This window comes from Scyliorhinus canicula, chromosome 17, assembly GCF_902713615.1.
Source record: "Scyliorhinus canicula chromosome 17, sScyCan1.1, whole genome shotgun sequence".
In the NCBI taxonomy this organism is placed as follows: Eukaryota; Metazoa; Chordata; class Chondrichthyes; order Carcharhiniformes; family Scyliorhinidae; genus Scyliorhinus; species Scyliorhinus canicula.
This window is the reverse complement of record NC_052162.1, coordinates 44,101,599-44,112,418: the sequence shown is the minus strand read 5'-3', so window position 1 is coordinate 44,112,418 and position 10,820 is coordinate 44,101,599. Positions and strand designations below refer to the sequence as shown.

Below are 10,820 nucleotides of genomic sequence, written 5' to 3'. Positions count from 1 at the left end.
GCATTACTCCAGTCACACTTGTAAAGACGAGCAGCTGGACCTCATCTATTATATAAACCATTCTCATCCAATAATAATGTGTTTTTTTGGAGGGTCAGTGCAGACTCGATAGGCTGAATGGCCTACTTCGACACTGTAGGGATTCTATGTTTTTAATCTATGTTTTTTGCAGCAGAAAGCATAGCCATCAATGGTATGATTAAAACTAGGGGACATGCAGGAGGCCAGAATTGGAGGAGTGAAGGTATGTCAGGGTTATGTGAATGGAAACTATCATTCAGGACAAAGCAGTCCATGTGATCAGTATCTCAGCCTGAATGATGACTCCCTTTACTACCAGCACACCATGACTGGCTTGTGCATATCTACAGGAGTTCTTTACTATCACTTCACCAAACCCGCAAACTCCACCATTGATGGGTGTTGGATGTATGGGAATGTTGCCGAAAAAGACGAGGGGGGGGAGCCTATGTCCCCACGCCGGCGTAAAAACTCGCATTTCCCCGAATAAAATACAAGCAGATTCAATGCCCTACAGGGGGCTAAAGGCAGGGTGCTTCACGCAGCTTTGGCTGCGGATATGGGCTCCACACGTCCGGTTTTGAGTCCACGCATGTGCACAGTGGCGGCCTCCAATGGCTGGGCCGAGCGCCATGGCAGACTCGGACCGCGGAGGCATCTGGCAGATGTAGGATCCGATCGGCTGCGCGCCAGAGGATCCGTCCGGCCCGATCTCTTCCTCCGGCCACCCATAAGGCCCCCCTATCGGTGCCCAATCCCCCCGCCCCTCCACGGATGGCGGAGGACTGAATTCGCAGCCGCCACGTGAGAGTCCCGACCAGTCATAGCATGTTAGTTCCACGCCGTTGGGAACTCGGCCAGTCAGGAGCGGAGGATCTCTGGCAATGGCCCCCCAGCCTTGGAGTAAATCACGACATCGCCGAGTCTCAGGTCATGGAGAATCGCCAGAACGGCGCAATGCCCGATTTCGGCGTGAATGTCGATTCTCCGCCCCCACGCCAAACGTGATTTCGGTGCGGGGCTGCGGAGAATCCAGCCCATGATGTTGAAGCTTTTCATCGTGTACTCAGTTTACAAGAATAACAAATAGTAAAGGGAATACCAATTTATACTGCATGAGTGTACTGATTGGTAGAGGTGTTCAGAAGATTATAGGAGCAGAATTAGGCCATTTGGCCCATCGAGTCTTCTCTGTCACCTACATCCTGGAAATACCACCCATATTCAACTTTACACAAAGAAAACTAGAAAATCCATTTATTGCAATTACGACAATATACACTCACTTCAGGCTAAACAGAAACGTGTCATTCAGATTTGGCAGATACCAATACTGTAAAATCTGTAGGCGTGTCAAACAAAACCAGCATTTTAAGTGAATACTAGAGCCAGAAGCCTGCAGCTTCAGTGAGAATTACATGAATATGTCGGAAAAGAATGATTGTTTTCCACACAATGATTCACTGGATATACAATCGAGCACTGAGCAATATAAACAACAAAGGTCCATGCTTCCTGCTTGATAGGTACCTTCAACAATTAGCTTCACTTCTCTTGGATTATTGGGTGGTGAAGGTAGCTGTTGGACATAGTTCCTGCTGTGTAGATGCTAGGTGAGGACAGATCATCCATCTCGCTCAGGTCTTTCAAGAGTGGCCAGTTACGAGGGATACTAGGGAGGGCAACACGGTTGCACAGTGGTTAGCACTGCTGCCTCACGGCACCAAGGTTCGAGTCTGGCTCTGGGTCATTGTCCGTGTGGAGTTTGCATCTCCCCGTGTTGCATGGGTTTCGCCCCCACAACCATGGTAGGTGGATTGGTCACGTTAAATTGCCTCTTTACTGGAAAAAATGAATTGGGTACTCCAAATTTATTTTTTTAAAAGATACTAGAGGGTGGCTAGTACCCAGCAAGGAGGGCAGAAAACTGCTAAGGAAAATTACTATTGTATTTTTGTTTTTAAACACAGAACTTTAATAGAACTAACACAATCTTCTCTCCCCAATAATATGTAATAGCTTATGAGAACGTTGTGAACATTATTTTCACAGTCAAAATTCACGAGAGACTTTACATTCCTGTTAAGCCAGAAAGATGACTGGTTAAATAGTGCCTGACAAGATATTTTTACTTTCATTTCCATGAAAGGTAAGCCTCTTGTACAGCTTCTATCGTCTGGTTTTATGCTTGTTCCTCCTTTGGTTTTTATCTTCTTCTTTATATCGATCTTCATCTCTTTGTCGTTTATGATCTCTTTCCCTGCTTCTGTATCGTTCCCGATTTCGCTCACGTTTTTCTCTTTCCTCGCCTCTCTCCTCTCTTTCTCTTCGCCTTTCCCAGTCACGACCTCTCTCCCACTGCCGGCTATCCCTTGATAGCTCTCTGGAACTTGACCTATCCAGTTTGTCTGCTTGCCCCTCTGTATACATTTCAACTTTCAGAGCTGGGAGACTTATAGGTCTTCTAAACGGACGGTCTCGCCCACCAAACCGTAGCTGACCAGATTCTTTTTTACCACCTAAGCCCCCCCCAAGTCTCCGTGGGACCCAACCTTTCAAAGTGCGCTCCAATTCAAAATCCACAAATATTTCATGCTGGTCTACCACTAATTTATTGCTGTCCCGATGCGCCTTCAATAATGAGCGCTCGTCCTTGTATTCAATGAAGCCATAGCATTTGGAAAACCCAGTGACAATGTCACGCACGAGCCTCAATCTGCGAATGTCCCCAAATCTGGAGAAAATGTCTTTTAGCTTCTCCTCAGATGTCTGGGGATTCAACCTGGCAATAAAGAGTGTCAAGTGGGGGTCTCCTATCACTCCCTTGTTTGGTTTATACTTGGCTGCAATTGCCCTGGAGATAGCTCGGTCATGGGGCTCCTCATCCGTGCTATCGATGCTTCCAGCTTTTAGTGGATTATACTGCTTTGCAATCGGAGTCCAAAGCTCATTCATTGCCCTGAAACACAACCAAATCTTAAATTAAAACCTTCATTCCTTCACCACAAATATAACACTACTACTAGTACCACATTCAATCAACTCCTCCACTCACTGCTTGGGTCCCAGAAATAGCCGAGACAAATGCAGCAAGCAGCATCAGTGCTGAAGTAGTCACAGGGTATTGTACTAACTCAGCAATCATGTGTCTGGATAATGAACCTGGATCCAAGCAGGGCTTAAGTATCACAGTTCAGGCTAATCTTTTTCTCATGACACCGACATGTAGTCTAGCCAGGATGATCACTGCAATAAATATTAAGCGGGAATAATGGCCATTTGTTCTCCTCCCTCATCCAAGGGCAATGATCAATTGCAGCATCCAATCATTGGCCCATTTAAAATTGGGCAAAAACCAAATCTGAGATATCCTTACCCACTGCAATTCAGTTTACCACAGAACATTAGGACAAGGTTGAAATTTGTTTTTCATTGGTTGCTATGGTTAGACTGACTGTTTTGAATTCACACTGTTGTTCCTGCATTTATTACTGACCATGAGGCTGCACAAACTGTTAGAATTTAAACAGGCAAGTATGGATGCAGAATTACACTTAGTAACACATGAACCAGACTGAACAATGGGGTCAAGTATTGAACAAATTTATTGTAGTTCCCGAATCACTCAAGCTACATATTTGGTCTTAATTATCTCATTATATTTTTTTATTAACTTTATTTTCTTTTGTATATTTGATTTCAAACTAACTTTCAGTTACTGAATGTCCCCTACTTGAATTTGCCAATATTAATACCTGGCATTAGATGGTATTACAACTCAACCGACAGCAATAATCATAGGCTCGCCCAGTTCCAAAACATTGCAGGCGTCAAAATCTGACAGTAAAATTTCTCAATGTATCTCCAATATTATATTAAAAGGACAGGCAACTATTAAAAACTGTAGAGGAAATTGATTCCCAAAGATGCAGTGACACCTCATATTTTGAATGTTCTTTTTTTAAAAATATTTTTATTAGCGCATTTATAAATAAACATTTAATAAAACCATAATCAAGATAAAAAGGATAATCAAAAGATAACAAACAGGAGATCACAGCATAACTCAATGAATAGCCAACAACCGCAGCCCGCCCTCCCTACCATACCCCCCACCACCCTCTCTGCCTCCACTCTTTCTTGTTAACCCTAACAGCACCCCCCCCCCCCCCCCCTTCCTGGAAGAAGTCAGTGAATGGCTTCCATCGACCCCCTTGAGGCAAATTTAATTTTCTCCAGCCTAAGGAAATCCGCATGGTCGCTCACCCACATCCCCTGTTTCAGGGGCTCAGAGTCCCTCCACCCCAACGGTATCTGTCTCCGGGCTTTCAGAGAAGCAAAGGCCAGAACTTCGGCCTCTCTCACCCCCTGGACTCCTGGGTCTTACGACACTCCAAACACTGCCAATTCTGGACTCGGGACCACTTTCACCCCCAGTACCTCCGACAGCATGCCAGCAAACACCCATCAATATCCCTGCAACTTGGGCAGGCCCAAAACATGTGAACATGATTCGCCGCCCCCACCTATCCTCCACCCCCTCAAAGAATCTACTATTTCTAGCCACCGTCATATGCGCCCGATGGACTACCTTAAATTGAATGAGACTTAACCTGGCGCACAAAGAGGACCCATTCACCCTCCTCGAATTAATAACGAAAGAGAAAATGCTGGAAAAGCTCAGCAAGTCTGGCAGCATCTGTAGGGAGAGAAAAGAGCTAACGTTTCGTGTCTGATGACTCTTTGTCAAAGCTAACAGAGAAATTGGGAAGTATTTATACTATGGTGAGAATGAAAGATGAGCCATAGCCACAGAAACCAAGGGAAACCGGGTGCTAATGGCCACAGAAACCATGGGGAAAGAGTGCTAATGGCAGTCCCCCAGAGAGAACAAAGGTTGTGAAAGGCCCTCTTCAAAGTTTCCTCCCATAACCCAACCTCGAACTCACCCCTCAGCTTCTCCTCCCACTTTCACTTAACGACTATCGGGATGCCCTCCTCGTCCCAATAATTCCTTAAATATCTTCAGGATCAGAGATATTGAGGCCTGCACCAAAGTAGGGGGGAGCTCACCCTTCTCTCTCGCCTCATTAAATGTCCTCACCAGCAGGAGCCCCAGGTCACCCAAATTTTTTGAATAAAAATACTGGAAGCCGCCTGGGCCCAAAGCGTTCCCTGTCTGCATTTCCCCTATACACTCCAGCACCTCCAACAATCCAATGAGAGCTCCCAGCAATCCTCCAGCCCATCCAAGGAATCCTGCTTTCCTTCTCCCTCAGCTGGGGGTTCTGATTCATAAAGCCTGCTGTAGAACTCCTCAAACACCCCATTCACCCCTACCGGATCCAATACCACTCTACCTTTGCCGTCCTTCACCCTGACAATCTCCCTCGCTGCCTCCTGCTTCCTGAACTGGTGGGCCAACATCCTGCTAGCCTTCTCTCCGTACTCTTAAACTGCCCCTCTCGCTCTCCGCAACTGCCCCACTGCCTTCCCTGTGGACACTAACTCAAACTCCATCTGGAGCTTCTGCCACTCCTTCAACAATCCCGCTTCCGGCGACTCCGCGTACCTTCTATGTACCCGCTTAATCTCGTCCACCAACCTTGACATCTCTGCCCGCTCCTCCTTCTCCCTGTGAGCCTGAATTGATATAAACTCCCACTGACCACTGCCTTGAGTGTCTCCCACAGCATTGTGGTCGAGACCTCACCTATGTTGGTTACCTCCACGAACCCATGGATGGAAGCCCTCACCCTCTCACACCTGCTCCGCCAGCAGCCCCACATCCAACCTCCACTACGGGCCCTGGCCCTTCCCCGATCCACTCTCAAGTCCACCCAATGCACTTGCAGGTCCAAGATCACAATCACCGAATTCCCCGGGGTCCACCACTTCCGCCAGCCACTTACCCACCACATAAAAGTCAATCTGCGAGAAATATGAAAGCTTCTTCCCCCTCGGCTTCCCAAACCTTCATGCGGCCACTCCATCCATGCACTCCATAAACCCCTTCTGCTCCTTAGACACCGGCAACACCCTCCCCGATCTCGAACTTGAACAATGACCGTGTTAAAGTACCCACACCTCCATAATCAGCCGATGCGAGTCCAGGTCCGGGATCTTCCCCAATACTCGCCTCAAACTCCAAATCGTCCCAAATTGGAGCATAAACATTAACTAAGACCACTGGCTCCCTCCAATTTCTCACTTACCATCACAAACCTCCCCCCATATTTTGAATGTTCAACAAAGCAATGTTTGTTGACAAAACAGAATCATAGAATTCTTACATGCAGAAGGATGCCATTCGGCCCATTGAGTCTGCACCAACCTCTGAAAGAGGCATGATAACCCTACCTAACCTGCGCATCTTTGGACACTAAGCGGCAATTTAGCATGGCCAATCCACCTAACCTGCACGTTTTTGGACTGTGGGTGTAAATCGGAGCACCTGGAGGAAACGCACACAGATACAGGGAGAGCATGTGAACTCCACACTGACAGTCACCCTATGCCGGAATTGAACCCAGATTCCTGGAACTGTGAGGCAGCAGTGTTAACCACTGTGCCACCGTGTCGCTCACCACTGTGCCACCTTGTCGAGTTGTGATATTGAGAGGAGTAACAGAGGTAGGGAGGCACGAAGCCATGAAGGAATTTGAAAACAAGGATGAGAATTTTAAGAAGACTAAATTAACCATGACTGGGAACCAGTGTAAGTCAGCGAGCACAGGGCGAGGGGAAGTAAGTTGTCAAGAGGAGGTTAATAATAATCCACAAAGGGTAGGTTCAGTCAGTAGGAAGGAATCTGGCAGATGGAGTGGAAAAATGGGAAATTTCCCCACTTTGGCAGGCAAAGTAGGGAAACAGAATTATCTCTAAATGGCAAGAGATTGCAGTACTCTTTTTAAAAAAAAGTTCTTTACAAGGTCTGGGGTCACTGGCTAGGGCAGCATTAATTGCCCTCGAGATGGTGGTAGAATTCTCTTCTTGAATTGCTGCACCCCATGTCATGTTAGGGCACACAATACATTACAAAGGGAGTTTCAGTATTCTGACCAAGCAACATAGTTCAAAGTCAGAATGGTACGTGGCTTTGAGGGAATCTTGCAGATGGTAGGGTTTGCACGTATTTGCTAACCTTATTCAAAGAGGTGAGAGTTTGAAATTGCCGTCAAAGGAGCCTTGGTCAGTTCTTGCAGTGCATCTAATGGATGGTACACATTGTTGCCGCTGTGCTTTCATGGTAGAGGGAGTGAAAATGTTTACGGTGGTGGTGTGGTAACAGCCTCAGGGTGATACAAAGGGATCTGGATGTCCTGGCACATGAACTACAAAGTTAGTATGTAGCAAGTGATTAGGGAGGCAAATGGAATGCTGCCATTTATTGCAAGAATGAAATATCAAAGTGAGGATGTTATACTACAGCTAATAAGGGTCTTGATGAGACAACATCTGGAGTACTATGGACATTTTTGTTCTCCTTAATTCGGATATAATTGCATTTGAAGTAGTTCAGAGGTTCACTTGACTCATTCCTGGGATTAAGGGTTTTTCTTATGAAGAAAGGTTGAACAAGATAGGCCAGGGCAGCACGGTGGTGCAGTGGTTAGCACTGCTACCCTACAGCACAGAGGACCCGGGGTCGATCCCGGCCCTGGGTCACTGTCTGTGTGGAGTTTCCGCATTCTCCCTGTATCTGCGTGGCTCTCATTCCACAACCCAAAAAGATGTGGATAGGTGAATTGGCCATTCTAAATTGGCCCTTAATTGGAAAAAAAAATTGGGTAGTCTAAATTTTTGTTCATATTTTAAGAACAAGTTGGCCTGCACCCATTGGTGACATCACTGAACCTTGTAAGATCATGAGGAGACTTGATAAGTTGGATACTGGTAAGACATTTTCCATTATGGGGGAGACTAGAATCAGGGGACATATTTTAAGAATAAAGGCCCCTTTTAAAGCAGACATGAGGAGAATTTTTTCTCTCTCAAACGGTTGTTAATCTGTGGAATTTTCTTCCCCAAAAAGAGACTAGAGGCTATGTCATTGAATTCATTCATGGCCAAGTTAAATGGGTTTTGATCAGCAAGGAAGTCAATGGTTATTGTGGGTGGCAGACTGGAAAAGGAGTTGAAACCACAATCAGATCAACTATAATTTTATCAAACTGCAGGGCAGGCAGAAAGGACCAAACTGCCTACTCTTGCTCCCAAATCTATATCATCTTAGTAAGGATGTTGCATGTTAACTCGTGTTTCCCCTTTCTGCACTCTGATCCTGGAGCTTCTGACGTATGCAAGAGTCTGGTTTCACAGGCACGGAACATCTTACAACACCAGGTTAAAGTCCAACAGGTTTGTTTCAAACACAAGCTTTCGGAGCGCAGCTCCTTCCTCAGGTGAATGGAGAGTATGTTCCAGAAACATAAATATAGACAAAGTCAGAGATGCTGGACAATGCTTGGAATGCGAGCATTTGCAGGTAATCAAATCATTACAGATCCAGAGATAAGGGGTAATCCCAGGTTAAAGAGGTGTGAATTGTCTCAAGCCAGGACAGTTGGTAGGATTTTGCACTTCCAGGCCAGATGGTGGGGGGTGGATGTAATGCGACATGAATCCAAGATCCCTGTTGAGGCCGCACTCAGGGATCTTGGATTCATGTCGCATTACATCCATCCCCCACCATCTGGCCTGGATTTGCAAAATCCTACCAACTGTCCTGGCTTGAGACAATTCACACCTCTTTAACCTGGGATTACCCCTTATCTCTGGATCTGTAATGATTTGATTACCTGCAAATGTTCGCATTCCAAGCATTGTCCAGCATCTCTGACTTTGTCTATATATATGTTTCTGGAACATACCTCTCCATTCACCTGAGGAAGGAGCTGCGCTCCGAAAGCTCGTGTTTGAAACAAACCTGTTGGACTTTAACCTGGTGTTGTAAGACTTCTTACTGTGCTCACCCCAGTCCAACGCCAGCATCTCCACATCACGGAACATCTTGTAATGGGGTTTCTTCATCTGTTGGCCAGGACAGTGAGTGCTTGCACACTGTTCATACATTGGGAGCATCATCTGAAACGCACTTTCCAGCAGAAACCCTCACTTACCTCCCTCGACTCCCCATCGCAGCTCAAGTCAATGAACTCAATCCAACCCATGGACTGAATCAGTATTGCAACGAATATATTTTTGCCCTTGGGTGCAATGATCCCACCAGACTTGAGCCGCAGAAGGAAATACAAGGTCAGGCGCGGCTCCTGCGCTGATCATTAGGTCGCGGGATCAAAGTCGGGTGGGCGCTAGAGGGGAGGAAGAAGTGAATAGGGTTCTCCCTGTCCAAAGTCAGACGCCATGGCTGGCCGGACAGCGGCAGGACGGCACGAAATCCCACAACAAAACCCGAGACATTACCCCTCAGAACAAATAAAATTAACCCGAGAGACAGGCCGACCTGCCAGACGAAACCACAGACATTCAGTCATGAATAAATCATCGCTTCATCCTCAGAGTAAATTCAGCCTCGACTCCCGGTACAGTACCTCTGGATAGCGGTCATTTCCGGTCCTGTCAGTTTAATGCTCCGGCTTGCTCAACTTCCGGGCGGCCGCAGATGGCAGTGCCGAGGCTTTGTTCCCTTTCTCTTGTCCTGGGAAGGGGGTAGTGGTGGTGTCTGGGAATGGAGGGAGAGTGAACTGACGAATATAAAAGCAAATTACTGCGGATGCTGAAATCTGAAACAAAAGTAGAGAATGCTGGCAAATCTCAGTGGACCTGACAGCATCTGTGGAGAGAGAACAGAGCTAATATTTCAAGTCTGGATGGCTTTGAGACTGGGCACGATTTAACTAAGGGCGGTATGTTCCGCTCCCGATAAAAATCGGGATGGCCGTCATGAAATTGGCCGAGGTTCACGACGGCCTCGGGTCCCACTCCCCGCACCTAATTCACCCCCACCTAGGGCTAGGAGCGGGCCTCCGTCTTTCCCTGCCGCGATCTCGTCACGCCGGAAATGACGCGCAAATCGGCATATTTGTGAGGTCATGCACAGGTTGCCGGTTCCAACCCGCGCATGCGCGGATGACTTCATCGCGCATACGGTGTGAACCGCGCATGCACGGTGGCCGTCTTTCTCCTCAGCCGCCCGGCAAGACGTGGCGGCTTGATCTTGCCGGGCGGCGGAGGGGAGAGAGTGCGTCTGTTTTGGATGCTGGCCCGACGATCGGTGGGCACCGATCGCTGGCCTGTCCCCTCCAGAGCACTTGGGTGGTGCTCCCGTGCCAATCGGGCCCCTAGATGCCCCAAACGGGTATTTGGCGCCCGTTTCACGAATGCAGCAACCAGGTGTGGTTGCTGCCATGGTGAAACGGGCGTGAAGGGCCAGCCGCTTGGCCCATCAGGCTCGGAAAATCGCCGTTCGCCGTGAAAAACGGCGAGTGCCGATTTTTCCGAGCCCGGGGGGGAAGAATCGCTGAGGGCGCCAGGGGGACGTACAAAATGTCGGGAGACCCGCGATTCTCCCACGCCGCGTGGGGAGCGGAGAATTCCGCCCTAAATGTCTCATAGCAAGCATGTTTAGCTGCTTGTTTCCCGGCTGCATTGATGGAGCATTGGAATATAGTCAAGCCTGAAACAAATCTCATTAAAAATAAAATAGTGTTCAAACTAACCAAACTCCACTGTCAGCAGTTAGTAGAATTGGTAACACTGCCCCCACCCCACAGCAATCACCAACCCACACTCTGCAAGTGGAGTCATCGGCTTAAGTTGGCCATGACTCTTGTTGA

General features: G+C 47.5%; 1 protein-coding gene across 5 annotated transcripts; it reads right to left on the bottom strand.

Annotated features, from left to right (window-relative positions):
- Positions 1-1,262: 1,262 nt before the first annotated feature.
- Positions 1,263-9,643, bottom strand: snrnp35 (small nuclear ribonucleoprotein 35 (U11/U12)). 5 transcript variants are annotated; one of them, XM_038775487.1, is made up of 2 exons: positions 9,576-9,643; positions 1,263-2,980 (listed from the first exon to the last, which is right to left on the bottom strand). In XM_038775487.1, the coding sequence occupies exons 1-2, from the start codon at positions 9,590-9,592 to the stop codon at positions 2,191-2,193; spliced, it is 807 nt and encodes a 268-aa protein (XP_038631415.1). In that variant the 5' UTR covers positions 9,593-9,643; the 3' UTR covers positions 1,263-2,190. The 5 variants fall into 5 exon arrangements, with proteins under 5 accessions (XP_038631415.1, XP_038631414.1, XP_038631416.1 ...); XM_038775486.1 differs by having other exon boundaries at positions 9,488-9,601; XM_038775488.1 differs by lacking the exon at positions 9,576-9,643 and adding an exon at positions 9,144-9,481.
- Positions 9,644-10,820: the final 1,177 nt, after the last annotated feature.